The 19,779-nt window shown below is 38.2% G+C and overlaps 1 protein-coding gene across 1 annotated transcript; it reads right to left on the reverse strand.

Annotated features, from left to right (window-relative positions):
• Positions 1-866: 866 nt before the first annotated feature.
• Positions 867-6,092, reverse strand: LOC120107316 (E3 ubiquitin-protein ligase WAV3-like). The gene is made up of 2 exons (XM_039120548.3): positions 5,358-6,092; positions 867-3,195 (listed from the first exon to the last, which is right to left on the reverse strand). The coding sequence occupies exons 1-2, from the start codon at positions 5,610-5,612 to the stop codon at positions 1,273-1,275; spliced, it is 2,178 nt and encodes a 725-aa protein (XP_038976476.3). The 5' UTR covers positions 5,613-6,092; the 3' UTR covers positions 867-1,272.
• Positions 6,093-19,779: the final 13,687 nt, after the last annotated feature.

A 19,779-nucleotide genomic window follows, 5' to 3' on the forward strand; every position in this document is an offset into this window, starting at 1 on the left:
ATTATATCATAATACATTGATATGTTATGTCAAATAATTTAATATTATATTAAAATATTATACTATCGTATACAATGTTATATTAGTATATTATAATAATATTATATTACATCATATATTTATATATTAATATAATTATATTTTATTATGTTTTGTTATATAATACTATACAATGTCCTTTATGGTAATTTTGTCATACAAAAATATTTTTTTATTTTGTTCACCAAACACATGTTAAAGTGCCACAATACTTTAGAAATGTAGTTACCAAACAGCAAATAGCCTTTTATAAAAGCTCTATTTCAAAAAGCTCTACTTCCAACAACTCTACTGCTAACAGCTTTTCCAAACAGGGCCTAACTCAACTAGTAGAGATAATTAACTTTGTAGTTAACTTTGTTGCAAGCTGTTAGAATTGAAATGCCCTGTTCTTCGAGCCCCCCCTAGATCTGAATTGATAATATATTTTTACTATTACTATGTATTAGTAAAAGCTGCCAACCTACGGAACAGTGAAAAGCTCCCTAGTTGAGCAAATTCTCCCCTACTCTTTACTCTAATGAACAGATAGTCATTAATGATTATCTGTTTAAACAACAGATTTAATCATGTAACAGCATATCGATCTGAGTATCCAAAACCTCCCCAAAATTGTTGCAACTCATGGTCTTTTACAAGCCACCTAAGGCAAGGTTAACAATTGAACCCCACCTATCACACCAAACCTGGGTTTTTACCTGGCAGAACTCTTGCCATTGATAGCTGCTCCACATTGTTCCATCTGACTATGAAGCAAACCCAGTAAGATAACCAGACAAGATTGCCTTCCGTAATATAACAAGTTGAGACATCCAAGCCAAACAAGGTTACAAAGAGACCGAAGAGTTGAAATAAATGAATTAGCCAAATATTACAGAAATTAATATCCAAAATTAGAATGCTCCCCCATGAATTCCCAAATATTACAAGCGTATACCGCCCTATTTAAGGGAAAACCTTCTCTAATATGCAACACCAAAGCCAAAAAAAGAGGGAAAAAAAAACCGAGCTAATACCAACACCTTTTTTACCATTGAAACCATTATACCTCCTTTCACCTTAACCCTTCATTTCTGTCCACCTTCCCAGATTTTATTCATTTACAACCCGGGAGTATATCCCCATCTAGTATGCCATCAAGACCATTTACCCCCACCTCAAAATATGAAGATAATAAACGAAAACATTAATACAATGTTTTCCCTTGTTCTTTTACAGAAATGGTGAACTTAATTACCTTGGCTGCGGTTGTGTCGCGAAGGATGAGGACCTGACCGGATGGATTGGTGGGTTGAGAAGCCATGGAGATGGACTCAATGTCTGCGATCGCTCTAGCATGTTGACCATAGATGGTGTCTGATAGGCATGAATAAGACTAACACTGTCTGTCGAGTCCCCACGCAATGTTGCCCTCTGCCATGAATGTGAGCTGAGCCCTGATAGCACATATGCCCTCCCAGAAGCCTCGTACCTCTGCCGATTAGCCATCCTCTCCTGCATCTCCTTCAGCTCTGCATCCAGAGCCAAGCACAACCTGTCACCAGATCGTCCTGCCAGGGATTCAGACAATATCCTTCGACGCTCCTCCAGGATGGACACTGCATCAGATAGCGCACCCTGCTCAGCTGCAGCCCTCGCAGCTTCCATAGCCTCTGCAGCCTGAACACGATTCTTCTCACGGTCGACCTCAATTGACATGGTCTGGCCTGCAACAACCTCTGGCCTCTGAATCCTCAGTTCTTCACCTTCCAAGTTGACAGTCTCATTCATTACTGGATCTCTATAGGAACAACACACCTTCAGCAGCACGATCTCTTCACGGGCTGGTGGAATGTTTACAGATACCAGGAAGTCCCTTTCTTCATCGGCATACAGGTCACCCAAATCAATTGATCCACTCCGTCCATCACCTGCCACCTGACTTGCATAGCTGCCTGACTTGATTGGAGCAAGTTGCACACCTGGGTGCACACACTCCACACCCACCCACGTCTCTTGCACAACCACACTCAGGAGCCCGCCGATGCATTGAGCAAATGCATCTTGAATTGCACCCTCAGTCTCAATAAAAGAAAAAGTCCCACCAGAGGTTTCTGAGATTGAATGCATGGAAGCAGAGTCGTGATCTGCACCAAAACCAAAGGCATGGACAGGTATTTGATAGCTGGTTGCACCACGAATAGAGGATGGAACAAGTGATTCATAGTCTACTTGTGAACGCTGAGTTCCGCCAGAATTAGAGGCTACAGTATATGTGTCCTGCCCATCAGAGAGAAGAATGATGCTGCATACCGGGTTCTTCTCCCTACGCTCCTCAATCACCTTGGCCCCCTTCCTGAGTCCCTCAGCAATGTTAGTGCCACCATTGGCCACCAACGAATTGACAGCTTGCAAGGCCTGCTGCCTACCAGAGTCAGACATCCGACGGAGGTGGAAGAGTCGGCGTGCAGTTGAAGAGAAGGCAATGACAGAAAGCCTATCAGAGGGTCCTAGGGTTTGGATAACAAACCCCATGGCACGCTTAAGAAGTGCCAGCTTTGTGCCAGCCATGCTGCCACTTACATCAAGCACTGTGACAAGGTCTACAGGAGCACGAGAGGTTTGTGAGGCTGTTGAGCTTGCATTGATGTTTCGGCTAGAAACCTGGTCTGTGCTGGCGTGTGGGGCCTTCAGATGGATCAGGATGGTGAAGCTCTCTCGGGAGGCTGACTGAGGAATGGCAGAGAATTCCGGGTACACCTTGACCTCCACTGTTTTACTACATCCACGTTGGGAGTTTCTAGTTGTATCAGGCTGCAAGTCTAGAGGCTCGTCGTCATTGAAATAGATTGGCTCTGAAGTGTGGAATAGAGGAGTGAGGTGGTGCTGCCGGTTTGCAGAATCTGCACGAGGAAGCCGACGCACAACAGTCATATAGCCTTCTTCTTGAGGCCAGTTAATTGGGTTTACTCGCGCTCTCCCATGAGGATGCTCAGAGGGAGGGGGGGCCTGGAAGGGGATCTCCTTCCACTTGGCTCTGCATACAGGGCACACACGGTTGCCATGCTTCACATTTGACGCTATGCAATGAAAGTGAAATGTATGGGAGCATTCTGCAGTGAAGAGGGCATGGCCATGGCCTGATTTCATGGTGACAAGGCATATAGCACATGTTCTCTGAAAGTGAAAATTACAAGGAGCAAAGTCAATATTTCTAATTCGTAAATAATAACAGATTACGTTGTGCAAATGGTAACATTCTAGATCTAGTCAGCACAGCTAATTTATGAAAAACTGTATCTGCGCTGAAGCAGGGCAAAGAACAAGGGAAAAATAAACAACTGAAGATGAAACCACACAGAAAGCGTTCCGAGGTAAGGCCATTAACATAATCTAGTTCTTTGCAGGAGAACATTTAGCAAGCCCGTAGTTCTGCAATCTCTTTTTAACATTATACCATTATTTGCAATGGGGCTCAATGAAAAATGCTAAACGAAAAATGTTAATCTTATCAGATCATGCTAAACTTAATAGCAGCAATATACAAGTGCATGCAACAATGATAATTAACCATGTGACAGTAAAATATCACCTACGCTCAACCCCTGTTTTTCTAAACAATCTTAAAACTGCATTTTCACTTCCTACAGAAATAAGCTTCCATAAAATACATAATACTTCAGTTGTAAATCAATATCTACTGATGGAATAAGGTAAAGTCTAACTGAAGCCATTTTACACAAATGAACTAACTGAACTAGTATCAAACTCAGATGGAGTAATCAGCCAACAGTTTAAACATAACAAAGAAAAGCTCATAGAGTAACCAGGGAAGAATCACTACCAAAACTTAATAAATAAGCAGATGCAGATACCATGTTAACAATCAAAATAGACAATGATAGTGTATTCAAATTTTGGTATATTGGATGGAGGGTAAGGCTGATATTGGATCGGATATTAGTATATCCATATCTATATTTGTTTTGTTTGATGAATATAGACACGAACACGGATGTTAATTAGATGTAAAAATTTATATACATATTTATTTTAAACGGATACAGATACAAATCGGATTCCAAAAGTATGGATATAAATACGGATATAAATCGGATATAAAGAATCAAAGATATTACTAAGTAGATGATCAATTAAATTAATAGTATATTAATAATGGTCATTTATTTTTCTTAAAAATTTATGAGTGCTATATAAAATTAAATAGGATTACAAATAAAACCGGATATTCGGATATGGATGGGATAGTTTTCTATCCATCTCCATATCTATTTTTCTTTAATGGATATGGATACGGATATGAATATTAGTCGGATGCTCAAATTTCTATCCATATCCAGATAGTTTCGAATATGAAAATAAATCCAGACAGATATTATCCGATTCACTTTCACCCCTAATGCAGCAAATATAAATATATATATATATATATATATACATAACAAGGTTATCCATCTACCGATCAAAACAGTATCAAGATTCAAGTTGTTTATTAGCAAAGCAAAATCTAGGAAGATTGTTAAAAATTTCAGTCTAGATGGGATGATACTCAAGTTTTAGCTAAGAATATTTTTTTTCAAGCTTTCATAAATATCCAAAACATGAATCAGAATTTCTACATCCACTTCCCAAGATACAAATTGAGTAAAAGTTACAGGACCATGAGTTAAAGCAGGAAATCTTTGACCAACTTGCCCACCAAAATGACGGCCAAAATCATCATTTGCCATTAAATTCCTCTCAACTTATCCTTGTGGAATGCTTGCCAAAAACGGTCAGCAGGCTCACGGTTTAAAAAAGAAAAAGAAAACAAAAAAGCTCTTCTCATGAAACAGTAGTGTTGCTGACCAAGGAAGCGACTTTCCCTTTCAAGGACCCCGGGAGATTAAAAAAAGAAAGGCAGTCCGAATTTTTCCCTCTTTTCTAATGAACAAGAATGGCTCGTGGTCCTCTATGGAACTGCTGCACGTCATCCTCCACAGAAGAACAGAGATAAAATAGAAAGGAAAAGGAAAAAGAGAAATAAAACACCACCACCCAAATGCATGATTTGAAAGAACAACTGCAAAAAGATAAGCAAAAGAAGAGAAAACCAACACGGAGTTCGTGAAAAGATGAAACCCCAAATGTAAGCACATTTCTACTTCAAAATCCCGAAAAGATCTCATTTGCCATGGAAAAAAAAAACATGTTTTTATGCTTCAAAACAACAAGGGAATATCTTAATTGCACGACAATTCAAAAAAAAAAAAGCAGAAAAAAATGAAACATTCGACAAGGATTAGGTGATGAATCTAAAGAGAGAACAAAGGGCACACCTTTGACGATCTGCTCCCGGATTTGGAAAGCCTGAGGCCGGCGGAGGTCGGGGTGGGCGTCGTCGGCATGAGCGCCTGGTAATCCGACGCCCCCCAAGGCGACACCGGAGCCGCCTCCGACGCCGCACCATCCGACGACGTCCCGGAGGCGTGCCCGCCGGAAGGCGAGCCACCGTCATCGTCCAGATTGCCCGGAACATAGACGCAAAGATTCACCGCCAGCGCCCTCTTCGCTCGCCTCCACGCGGTCTCCATTGCCCACTCCCTAACCAACACCCCCTCCTTCTCGTGCCACTAGGGTGTGTTTGCTCGGAAACCCCGGACCCGACGAGCTCAAATCCGAGGGTTTCTCGTTCTCCACGTACTCCTTGGAACAAGGAGCGGATCTCGGAGCAAGAGGTGCCAAGATTGGATTTTTTTTATCCGGTTTCCGTGGAATGGGGATAGAATCGAAATACAGGAGAGGAGGGGAGGGAAAACAGGGGGAGGCCGGGTTAGGAGGAGCACTGGGTCGCGAGAAAGATCTGGTGCTCCTCTTCTTTAGCTAGCCCAGCCGCCATTAAAGAGAGAGAGGAGGGCGAAAGAGAAAGAGAGTTAGAGAGAGAGAGTTTTGACCTTCGAGAGCAGCCTTTTGGGGAACGGGGAGCGGAGGGAGCGGAGGAGAAGAGATTTGCGTGGCGAGAAATATATTGCAAAATTTATGGGCCTTTGACTTCACACTGCCCCTCATTCATTACACGACGGTGAACGAGAACCGTGGATTTAAAAGGAACCGCGTTTCCATCTTGGGTTCCAGGGCCAATGATTTGGATTTCATTTGGCTAAATTATTTTTAAACTTAATTTTTTGATTGCATACAAAAGAATTATTTATTGAACAATGATTTGGATAAATAGTATTTCATTTTTATTCTTGACGGGTATTTTAATATAATAAGGATGGTTATAATGTTATTACTTTAATTTCAAAAATTGAAATCCATGCATATTCAAGAAAATAATGTCAAGGTAGCTATTATAATGGCCAATAACAATTTAAAAAAGGTAAAAAAATTCATGTGTGATTGTTATTTTTTTATTTTTTATTAGTCATTTTTATTTGATTTCATCAATACAAGTTGTATAGGAAGCTTGCAAAATTGAAAGTAATAATTATAAAAATGTTAGCATAACTTTTATATAGATATTGTTAGTTAGATAATTAGTTATTATTCTACCATTCTTGTTATATAACAAATTATTATTGTTGAGCATATTTGTTATTTATTTGACTAGGATAAGTTCTTATTTACTTTCTTTATATTGGCTAGAAAAAATTAGAAAAACAATGATTCCTGCAGAAAATTTATGATTGAATTTCTATTGTCTATTATCACAAAAGATTCTGTATTCTGTTCATTATTTTTTTGTTAAAATGACCAACAAGAGACGTTATAACAAACAATGACTTTATCGCCAAACTACCATACAATATTATTAAGTTCTCTCGACTCTATTGCTAAATAAATTCAGTCGAACGCCAATTTATTAAGTAATTAATACTGTTTCTATTTCAAATAGAAGATAGTAATTGTAGATTTGTGATGTCAACATTGATTAAACTTCAATGTGATATTCTCATATACCAAAATCACCTTTGCTCAATTGCCACTTCCAAATGGATTGACATTCGTGCTATAATCCAAAAAATTATATTTTCATAAGGAACCATGTTTGAGTATTATTACTCTCCTAGGTGGATGGTAAAATTACAGCAGCTGCATTTCAGTTGTTACAGAGAAACTGTGACATTGTTGCAACTTGGACCAAGATATGGGAATCACTAGTAGGTCAGTTTTTTTCTCCGTTTCGAGAGCCGTTTCCGTTTCCGCTTTTTTAGGGGTATTTTTGTAATACCAAAATATATATTACTTAACGGTGGGTCTTGTGGGCTCGTCCAACCACGAGCTAGAAAAAGAAGCGGAGAGAGAAAGTGGTAGGCGCTGCACCACGAGATTTCAACCCTAAAATTAAAGGGAAGCGAGGGTGAGAGAGAGAGAGAGAGAGAGAGAGAGAGAGAGAGAGAGAGAATGATACCAAGGAAAGAGAAGAGGCCAGAAAAATTCAAAGCATCATACAACTATACAAGTGGAAGATTAGCTGTAGAGCGGCACTGCCATCAATAAACCTAGGCTATGACCACATGTACACTTAAAAACCTATGCTATGACCACATGGAGTCTTAGGGACAGCTGATGGTAGCTCATTATCTTAATTTAAGGGACGTCCAGTTGGCCGGAGTCCAAAAGAGTTAAGTTAAATAGTTAGAAGCTCTAACTTTACTTGATTTAAAATATTTGTATTTAAAATTCACCTCGAGATCTATCAAATTTTAAGATCTAAATTTGAACTCGATTCGATTACAAAATAGTAACGCTTGAGATCGACTCAATTCGAATCTCGATTGTAATTAAAAATACAGTTACAATAAAATATAACATAATATTATATTTTAAATATTAAATTAATAATATATTATTAATAAAAAATAATATTATATATATATATATATATATATTTGATTAGGCTCACAGGCTTTTGAGCCAAGTATTTTACTATTCTACTTGACTTGAAAAACTATTCAAGCTACTTAAGTTTAGTAATAGTCAAGTTGAATCGAGCTTGCATAACTCACAAGCTATTCGGCTTATTTGCATCTCTAATGGCAACCATGAATCATGGTTATCTTTTATCCTCCACTTTTTAATGTGGACACCTCTTCTCCACGGTGGATGAAAAAATCATCATACCACCTAATGTTCCCAAGGGAAAGGTATAAAATTAGAAGCATAAACTTGGTCTAAGTGATGGCAAAATTGTTAAAGTGATGGAGGTAGGCATATCTACTCTCTCTCTCTCTCTCTCTCTCTCTCTCTCTCTCTATATATATATATATATATATATATATATATTTAGATTAGTTACATAATTAAGCCAAAGATGCCGAGAAATGTCATGAGGATGTTGTTGAAAGGTAAACAAAGACAATATGATAATATTTCCTTGGCTGTTTTTTTCTTTTTTTTGTTTGGTAGCATACTTTCTTAGTTGTTGATAGGAACATTTACATTGACTTTGAGACACAATATGACAGAAACTTCTTTCAACCAGCATCCTTGCATCATTAACTCTTTACCTAGAAAACATGTGGAGGACCATGATCCCTTGTCCCATGGGATTTGATCATTGCGCATATCATGCTTGAAAGGAGGCCACCGAGGTGTCCACTAATAAAACCAACCAAAAAAAGGAAACCGGAGGCCAATGAGCTAAAGCAACCCTGGCGCCGTTTCCGAGCGGTGGATCGCATTCGCATCATGGTCTCTTTCACGGAACCAATGGTAAGCTCGCGGCTTTGGTTTTGTGGGCGCGGGCCCCACATCGTGATGCCGGCTCGACGGCGGGTGGAACTCAATCCGGTCTCACGTGCCCACCATCCACCTCAGCTGCCGTCTTGTGGGGCCCCGCTTAGGTCGCACCATCAATGGAACAATACCCGGGCTCATTTGGTTCGTGAAAAAAGAAAAGAGAAAAATGTGGTCAACGAGAAAGTAATGAGATGCCTCTTGTTTGGTTGGAGTTTCAAAAAAGAAAAACGGAAAAGTTGCATTTCAATGAAAATATGGTTCCCATTTTTATTTTTTTCCAAAAAAATCTTTCAGTATTAAAGAGGCATAAAAGATCTAATTTTTATTAAGGGTATAGTAGGAATTACACATAATTTTTTTAAAAAAGTGGATGATCAACTAAACATAAACACTGTGTAAATTTGTCACTTTGCCATTAGAACATAGTCATAAGTTAATGAGAGAGGACTTGAGTTCTAACTTGATTAGGTCCACTATAAGCATTCGATTTCGAGCTATGGCTCTCATAGCCACAACAACGGTATTAAAACTATGGACCTAAATTTGGTTAGTTTGGATTCTAGGGTATGGTTAGGTCTATGCCACTATGTTGGATTGGATTCTAAGACTAGGACATGCCAAGATAGGGTAAAGTTGCAACCACCTTGAGCTAAACCAATTGAATAGCCTTGATGGAGCCGGTCGGATTCTTAAAATTGCATCGAGCTGAAATAGCTAAATTTAACAAACTTTGATTAGAACTTTGATATGGTATGCTTTTAAGAAGGAGCAGCAGCAGTAGAAGAAGAAACATGAAGAAAGAGATTTGTTTTGGGTCAATTCTAGACTAGGAAATAAGGTCTTTGATAACTGGACAGGGATCAAAACAAGTTTGCTGAAGGACGGTGTTAGTCTTTTCATGTGCCAACATTACAATCAAAGGATTCGAAACAACAATGAACATGCTTATTTAATAGAGACTTGTCGTTCTTTAAAATTTATCTAATTGCAAAATTTAGCACTAGATCATTAAGACTGGAAAGGCCGGATTTACGTGGATCGATCCGAACCCATAATATTGGTCAGGTGTGGCCCCAAATATAGATGCATAGAACATTTAAGTCGAAGTTTAGGTCTACAAAAAGTGTACCCGAACTCGATCTAGTAAAATATAAATACATATGATATGAAATTGGTGTTTATGAATTTGATCAGATCTAAATCTAGACTCTATAGTTTATTCAATACATAGTATAAATTATTCTTATGCCGATCACATTTTCTACAATGGTTCCCTTTTGAGACTTGAACCTAATATGTATTAGATCCGGACCGGATAAGTGCCGGCTAGGGTATAGATCTTAACATACCAAACCCAGCATCCTTGGATGCACTTTTCCTATTGCCAGTGATTATAATAAGGGTCTATGATTTGTAACTTTTTATCAACAGAGTCAAGAGTTAAGTATCCCAACCATGTGGCAGGTTGAATTCTTATTGCCCTTGGTTGTTTTCTCAACTTCTCTTTAGGCAATTGGTCCTACTTGAGAATCACAACATCATGCAGAGTTCATAGCAATAGTAAGTTAATAACATGATAAGCTTTTTGAGTAGACTATCTTAAACTAAAACCCATGGGATCAACAAATCTCAATTGTTATATGGCTTGATGGCACTTCACTTTAGAGAGCCCCTGTAATATTTTTTTCAGTTGAGGTATTTTTGGCCTGATTGGGTGGCTCATCAACATCATCCCTGACCACCACAACAATTCATATTCTACTCATTATAATCCAGAACAAGTAAATTTAAAGCAGGGGTAAAATTTCACTGTCAATGGAATGGTCAATTACATTTCAACTGATCTTTTTTTTATTTGTAATAAAATATATATATATACTTGTCATAGTGTGATTTTTTCGTAAACCAGGATTATTTTGATGCTTCAATTAGTCTACCCTTCCTATATATACTGTCAGGGACATTAAGTAGCCTTTAGACTATAGACGAAGTGATAGATACGTAGACAATCTAAGCATGAGAAAATGAAAGCAAATGATGAAAAATAGGAAAATGTGTGATTACAAGAATTATTTAGAAATATCCGTATCTTTTAAACAACCTTTTAAATCTTAACTGCATGGAAGAACTAGTTTAAGTGCATGCAAATTCCATATAAATGTGTACAAGACTAAAAATTAAATGCTAATGGTCAAAAGACTGCATGTTAGAGGCAGTCTGAAAAAGAACTAGGTATTAAGTTTCTCTGTAAATACTAACGGTAGGTATGCACCAAGATTTTCTGTCTTGGTACCGGACCTCGTACCGATGCCACGCTAGCGTAATAGCGGTACAATACGGTGCAGATTTTTTTTGCCATACCAAGTGTCGGTACACTACCCGTATCGGATATCGGTACCGAATCGGTATGGTACGGTATGCCTTATACAGCTTGGTTCATGCCGGTAAGGCATACTATGGTATGCACAACGGTAGAATATCAAAATTTATCATGAGAAGCACAAAACCACTAGAAAACCAAGTAAAGTCTCTCTCTCTCTCTCTCTCTCTCTCACACACACACACACACTCATCTGGTTTATGGAGAGAGTTTGGCGTGTTCAAAGCCAAGAATTTATGTTTTAAATTAGTGTCAACATAGAGCCATTGCAGGCATAGTTTCCTAAAGAAATTTTGAAGATGATGTTTGGTAGGTCCATCTCGAGGAAACCCGCTATGAAGTATATATGGATCCTAGGCAAGAACAAGCTACTAGATGAGCCCTATAAGAATTTGTTTGGCGAAAGCTCTAGGTGACTTAAACTTGAGAAAATAATGGAGCACTTGGACGAGTGAAATAAGAGTGAAAGGCCAAAGGTTAATCTCGATGGCCATCTTTTCCGGAAAAAGTTAAAACTTAATGTTAATGACCAAAAGACAAAATAAGGTTCTTGGACATGGATCACCAGGATAGTTCCCAAAGAATTATTTCAGCCCTTGACCTTTGTGAGCTCCTATTCCAACCCCCAGATCGGGCGCGCGCTAATGTACTCGTAGTCGTAGTGGATACCGTTGTCATTCCATTTTGCAGCATTATTGACCCAATAAAACTTTCAAACCGTTTATAGCCGCGGTAGAAAGGGATGGGAGTAGATGTAAGTAGAGGAGAAACAGCATGATTAGAAATTCTCAATCATTTAAAAGTAGCTAAATGGCATTTAAAGATAGGAAGGAAATACTGATCTATCTTCATAGAAAACTATAGCTTTCCCACTTGGGTCTCCTATTCTACTCATGCAGCGATCCGAATGGTTTTTATTATCTGAGAGCCCCCATTTTGAGTTTCCTCGAGATCAACTTTGATGGCAGTATGACGGATAGTCATAGCAGAGAAGGAGCCGATTTTGTTATCCGAGGTCCGGACTCTATAAGGATAGCTGCAGGCGAAGCTCCGGTCTTTAATATCTCAGTTCCTAGAGTGGAGCTGAAAGCGATGTGGGTTGGCATCAGCTATGCAAGGCAAGTTTTGCAAGTTGACTTCATTGTTGTTGAATGTGACTTAGCTACGGTGGTTAGGTAGATCTAGGGTCACATGGGGATGGCAATCACCCATCCACTCCATATGACATTTTGAGAAACCCAAGGGAATCTACACCCTTGGTGGCTAGGCACATCTATAGAGAGGTGAAGGAGGCAGCTGATTGGGTCGTCTCTTATGTAGCATAACATTCTGGTGAAGTTTTATGGATCGATATGTCAACCATCTCGCCTCCACTCTATAATATTTTATTTTCTAACTTTGCTAAATATATTCATACCATATATGTATGATCCATCCGTCTCATCGAAAAAGGCAAAAAAAAAAAAAAAAGTCACCCACAAGATTTTTGAGCAAAGCAAGTCTCCCACAAGTTAGCCTTCAGTTTTTAATGACACTTCTATTGTGCATATATTTAATGGACATGTGATAACTCTACTGGACAGTGAAATTATTGCATTTAGAAGAACTTATGTACATCTCAAGGTGAATTGGATGGTATTTGTAGCCAATTAAAACTTATGCGCTCACTGGCCAGCAAAGCCTATATATATAAATATATACATTCGTTCCGTATTGATCTTCCAAACATATGTTATTAAAAAGAATCGAATAACTTGAGTGGGTATCTGATTCCTTCTTTGGATGCCTCCTATTTCTATCAACCCCATTCCAACCACCAAGGACCATGTCACCATGCACCAACACTAGCCTTGCATTGGGTTCCAGATTCCTCTCACCAGTGATCTCCAAAAAAGCAGTCCCAGTAATCTCCTAGGAAGCAAATTCGTCTCAAGTTCATGCCAATTCCATGAAAAGCACTCTCAAAATGTCTTCCCTCAAACAGTTCCCTTCATACTGTTCTTCTCCTCTGCCAGCCTATATATTCTAATGTCAAAATGTTCATACCAACCCCCAAAAAAGCACTGTCACTTTTATCCACTAAAGTATTTGACATGGTGTTCAATCAAGTGATAGGTATTAGAAAGCTGTCCAAATTAAAGGTCATAGGAGACCATGATACATGTCATCAGCCACCTAATTTTTGATATATATATATATTGATGAATTCTGATAAATATTTAGTAATTTTACAATTACTATTATTTAATAAATCGATAGTTATCGAACACTCTAGTGTCGGCTATTGGACTTTTACTTTCTTAACAATTGGACAAAGAAATATGTAGATTTGTATGCTTATGGAGATGCACATGAGCTTGCGTAATTTCTCATTATAATTCATTAATGAAGTGATGTGCATATGTCCAAACACTGGATTGTGAAATTGGATCCAAATCCACACACATGCATCGATGCACATGCAACGAACATTTAAATTGTCGATGATCGATGCACATGGGATCACAACCAATGAGGTAGCTGAGACTACTTATTATTATCGCACCCGATGAACATTGGACTTCAATGGATTAAGGAGCTTAATATATGAAACATGCATGAACGTTTACCTTGGTTGTCTGCTTTCTAGAAGTTAATGGCTGATTAAAAACTTTATGCCACGACGATCTTTAGAAAGGTGGAAGATTCAAAATAATGGAGCTGGTGGATAGGACTTCCTTTGTTTAATTCAAAAGGCAGAACAAATCCAACTTTAATAAGATACTCTCTTTACTCCTTAAAAGGGTAGTCCATTTGATCATGTTAGAGAGATTCTCACACATTATATAAGAACCCTATAGATTTAAATATTGACACTTATGATTGCATCTTGCACCACAGCCATCCCATTCTTCCATGCATGGAAGCATACCTTTATTTAATCTGTCCTCATAAGGCTGTGTCTTCTCAAGATGATGGCATGAACTTAAGGGTCCCAAATTATTGCAGCTTAATCATAATCATAGAGAGGGAGTGAAAAGATGGAGGGATGATAGAAAAGCTCAGGAGTATACAATCAATCATCAGCTCCATTACACAAGGCCTCATGGCCCCATATCCATCCTTGTGATCTTGCTAACAAGGAGAGGACTCCTTTGTAAAGCTCCCTTTATAAAGCCTGGTCCTACAACTTTTCTGTTGACCTGCCCCATGCATAAAGCCTGGCAGGCTCTCAGGGCTGGGAAAAGGAAGCTTAGACCCCACAGCTAAGAGGGTTCTTGAGATTTAACAACTGGTTCTCCACCTAAAGTCATAAGAGCTCACTCCCTTCCCTCACCACAAAGTTGTTAAGCGTATGTGCTCTCAAAGGTGAGGGAGGGGCGGGGTGGTGAAAGGAAGCACTCTCCTTGGTGCACTATCCATGTTCCCTTGTGGAGAGGAGAATAACTTTTTCCTCTAAAAAAGCCATGGCCTTTTCCTTTTAAAAGGAAGTCTTTATGGAGCCTAATTTTAAGTGGAATAGGTAGCTCCACTCAGTTGTCACCATACCATGCATGCATCTTGAAGTTTAGCTTCTGTGAGCAGAGAGAGAGAGAGAGAGAGAGAGAGAGAGAGAGAGAGAGCATACAGCAATGCCAACAAAGTAAGCTAAGAGAGCACTACTTTTTTCTTTTAAATTTTTTTTGAAGGTGTATGGATGGTCTTGGAAAGATGCCCAATGTTATTTCACAAGCATGGTCCCTTGTGCACATTCCTTGGAAGATGGACTTTATATGCTCCTAAGAGCACTCAAGTATTCATTATGATCATCTATATTTCAAAGTCAGGCAACTTTGTTAGTAAATTAAGCTCAATCATGGACTTAGCACTGATGGATGGTTTGGAAATTTTCTTTTTCCTTCACAATTGTGGAACAAATCTTTCATTATATTGAAATGAACCTAATTCTTGAGTGCTAGCCATCATGAATTTTACTGTTGGTATATAGGAATTCCTAAGGTTAGGCAACTGACATGTTGCCACAATATTCTCCAAATTAAAGAAACAGGTCGAAAGGGATTCGCAAATTTTCTTTTTGTTTTGTAATCAGGGTAATGTTTTAGATGCGCTAAAGAATTAAGATTTTACATAATACTTGGTATTTGGTGGTGCATTCAAATTTTATAAAAAGAATCTTGACTTTAAGTGGAATTTTTCTAATTCATGGATTTTTCTTTCCCATCTTAACATCTTAGCTTCCTTTTTTTTTCTCATTTTTCGCATCTCTGTTTCAAAATCAAACTATCATAGATATTTCTGCTCTCAAAATTCAAAGATTTAAATCTATAAAAACGATAAGGTCATAGTTTTGAATCAATGACATTCAAGTCTAGCTTATATGATTTGGCTACTAAGTTAATACTTCATGCATTAGACATGACTTTTTGTCTACATGGATAAAATTCCAGTTTGTTGATGTTTATTTTGAGAAGTATGGTGGGAACATCAATACCAATATTCCAACCATGGACCTCTAGCAAGTTAAAGAGTGTTGCAAATTAGCTGAGATAAGACTTGTTGGTTCCAATGACGATATTCTTCGGTGTTAAACTTGTTCTAAACCACCTTCCTAGTTAGCTATATAAGCTTAAACTATACAATTGAGGAAATAACTTTCCTTCCTCATCTTATGCAATGATCCTCCATCCTATGGAAGGCCCTAATCTTATTTTATTACCTCTCTTTTTTTTTTTGCTGAAACAGAAGTATCATACATAACGTGTACGGATACAATTAAGAAAATCAAAATGCAAAACATCCCGAAGCGCACTAGACAGCTCCACCTCTCCCATCCATAGGTGGTCCCTCAAATATTTAGCAATAAATGAAGCCACCCAATCTGCAGCTCCATTGACCTCTCTGAAGACATGCTTCGCCTGGATCACTAGCCCATCCTAACCCATAGCCCTAATATCTCGCAGCAGCGGGTGATAACCGCCGACCCTTCCGAAGTCTGCTTGATTCACCCAATAACTGTCGCAGAGTCACCCTCCAAAAGAACCTCTCTCTCCTGCAATGCACGCCGTACATAGCACAAGCCAGCCCATGCCGCTCTCAACTCCGCCCATGGCAAAGAGGTGCCAAATAAGTGTTTTGACGAGAGTTGGTGTCAAATATTTTTCGATATTAAAATATTAATGTATTCAATATTATTTTTATATAATTACTAGTATTACTATTACTATTAATACATTGCACGAGTTAAGCTAGCTCTTTTTTAAATTTTTTTTAATATGTGGTTATTTATTATTTGATTATATTTTATTATTATTATTATTATTTGTTGATGCTATTGCTATTACTAGTCTGTATGAATATATATATATATATATATATATATATATATATATATATATATATATATATTAAACTTGTTTTTGAACGTTGTCCAAGTTATTCTAAAAATTGAATGCTTCCACGTATCCACTTTAAGCCAGAATATATAAAAACACCATGACCGCTCATGTGACTGTTTGGTGGAGTGGGCTTGTCACGTTCATTCTCGGTTCTCACGGGTCCGTCGGCCATTCCATTATAATTTATAAATGCGACGAAATTGTTGAATGCTCGGGTCTTGGAGTAGGAGAACGTCCCAATATAATTAATGCCGCCCGGTTTGGTTGGTGAGACTCGAGAGAGTTTTTCCGTGCCATGGCTCTTCGACAGCTTTATCCACGCGAAGAAGTTTGGTTGGAAACTTGGCATTGGCTTCGGTGCAGCAAGTTGTCACGATAAATGAGTTTTATGGCTTGACTTTAGGAGCCACCCTTATCCTGCTTGTTGTCGGCTTGGTAAGAAGATTTCCTTTTTCTCAAAAAAAAGGAAGAAAAACTTTTCTTAGAGGGAGGTGGGTGGGTTAAAACCTGAAATTCCAAGCCTCCCCTCAAACCAGTTTGTTGACTCAAACTTATATATATATATATATATATATATATATAGAGAGAGAGAGAGAGAGAGAGAGTTTTTACATTGGAACTAATGCCAAATATATAGATAATAGAGTGGTGTCTTTTATCATGTGATTCCTTTATTAAGCTACTTTACATACCAAAGAGTAAGGTTCTAGTTTTTTTTTTCATACATTTTCCTAGGCTGATTTTCACGAGCTGGATTTGAGCTTCAAAACAACAACATTCAAAATAATAGTTGAAATATAGGTAGAAATTATGGCCATTATTTTTTAAAACAAAAAATGACAAAAAAATATGGTTGTGATAATGTTACTATAATAGCCTGGTTTCTTTGGGCTAGTGGGCCGTCCTGAAGAAGACAAGCCCATTGGCAATTGAATGTGCCTGTTGCACGCGATAAGGAGGAGGAGAAGACTCTCTCGATTGAAGTCATCTTTCTTTTCGATATCGCCGGACTCCAAAAGTCCTAAGGCGATTCAAACATCGACAAACCTTGAATTTCTTCTATTTAAGATCCTTTTCGTCCACCATTGAAAGCCATCACCGATTTTTCCAAAAATTGCCCCAATCTCAAGTTCCTTCTTCTGAGTTTTTTCCTTGAATCTTCATCAGAGAAGCCGTCAGACCACCTCGTTGGACTGAGATAATTTGCCCTATGCCTCCTCTTTCTTTTTCTAGTTCTGTAATTGTTGCCATCTCCATTTAGGCCAACAAATCGCCGAGTTTTCAATCCAAAATAGGGTGTTCTATTTCGGTTGTTTCATTTCTTATTCATTGTTGCCAGCTGCCGGAATAGGTCGAGCTTTGCTGCCTCCTAAGACCTCTGAGATCATGTGGCCGTCGGTTAGGAAGATCGACCGTGATCTAAGCCGAGTTACCGTTGATCACCCCTTGGTCTTCTTAATTTTTCTTTTATCTTTCTTACACTGGCCAACCACCGTCGCCGGTGATGCTGCAGCTGAGAGACTACCCTTGGCCACTATCATAGGATCGAGCCATCTTGGCTGCCGCCTTCTCTCATATGACGAAGAAGGGAGAGAAAAACTCTCCTCCATTTTGGAAAGAAGAAGAGAGCCTTCTCTCTCTTCTTTCTCTCTCTACAAAATTTCTTTCCATATGGACTTTTTTTGTCTAGAGTTAATTGGACCATGTAAGTACGGCTCTTAGTGATTTCAAAATAATATATTGTTTGTTTGTTATTTACTATGGTATGATAGCTAATAATGCCCTATTTAACAGCTATCACTTTATAATCGAAATCCGGTCAAATTGGGAATTCTAATATTACAAGCCTAGCAACTTTTTGTTTACCATTGTTGTTTCAATGGGGATTCCCTTATCCTACTCTATATTGCTACCACGAAAAAATAAAATTAGTTGGAAGAAAAGAAAGAGCTTAAACCTTCTATTGGAGGCTGCCCGACTCCACCATGCATGGGTTGGCCTGCGAATGTTTCGTATGATCATTTCAGCCTGCTATGAAATGGGATGGCCTTGAGCTTATTGGCATTGTGACTTGATTCATGTGATGCTTCGATATTAGCATATAAATTCATAGATATACTTCATTTACAATTTTATGAAGTATTGGTGCCAAACCATGCGGTGTGAATTATTCTCGAACACATTAAATGGGTGTGACATGCTGCATTGATATTGCTTATATTCATTGGCATGTATCCAATTGCACCAAACATCCTAAAGACCAAGCTTCATCAAGACAAGTTCAACTACACCCTTCCTCATTTAATATGCCCAAATATATGAATTGGGTGAAGTTCTAAACGTTTTATTTAGGCATTCTATCAACACAATCTTGGAGGTGTAGTACTCTAAACTGATGCACAATTGTTGCGACTCTGAAGAGCAGTTTAGAGAGAAGTAGAGCAAAGTGCACCCACGAAAGGAGAGTTGGGAGGGCAAAGGAGCATGAGTCCTCCTCAATTTTCGAGTTTAAGAAGTTGCTTTGGAGCCTAATCAAATTATCGATTTGACTTTTCAAATTGTCGTCAATTTGACCTCCAACACCCCTTGGAGGAGTGGCTGGAATTGGCATGGGTGTATGAAAACGAGATAGGTATCCAGTATTCAAATTGAAGATCCATACTATTAATTATAATATATACTTTTAAAATTTCTAAAAACCAAAATCATATATTTTAGTAATCTCTAAACTTTGCATTATGTGAATATAATAATAGATAATTTTTATTATGCTAGTATATTTAGGCTTATGACTGGATTAGCTAACAATTATCCAATCCAGCAGATGATATCCCAAATCCAACATGATGTTTTGGTACAAGAAGCAAGCTCTGGCTTTTTCTCGCTCTGGAAGTTGCTTCAAAATCTAAGCGAGAATAATCTGACTTCATCCTCTAAAACAATTCAAGAATCTTTCAGGAGAGTGAATTACCTCTGAACAAAAATTGGATATGGAAACTCATATCCAAGAAGGATCCCAAATACTTGGGATATCCCTTGCTTTTATCCAGTACTATATCTTTCAGCAAATCCAGAAACTTGAGCTTCACATAGAATGCTACCATTCTTTGATTCGAAGTATACAGCAAAATAAACCTTTGCTTGGCCAGCTAGCGATGCTGCATTGAGCTGTTCCTTCAATTATATATCGGCTACTTGAAAACAAATCACATACACCAAGCCTAGAATATAATTCTGCTGAAGACCAAGAAAGAATGTATA

This window comes from Phoenix dactylifera, chromosome 6 (assembly GCF_051530095.1).
Source record: "Phoenix dactylifera cultivar Ajwa chromosome 6, Ajwa_hap1_PhDact_Kaust_v1.1, whole genome shotgun sequence".
NCBI lineage: Eukaryota > Viridiplantae > Streptophyta > Magnoliopsida > Arecales > Arecaceae > Phoenix > Phoenix dactylifera.

Bases quoted from the DNA above. Each gene is read 5' to 3' on its own strand.
- LOC120107316 (XM_039120548.3), bottom strand. From the start codon at position 5,612: ATGGAGACCGCGTGGAGGCGAGCGAAGAGGGCGCTGGCGGTGAATCTT. The intron at 3,196-5,357 runs GTGTGCCCTTTG...TTTCACTTTCAG, and splicing joins CCGGGAGCAGATCGTCAAAG to AGAACATGTGCTATATGCCT.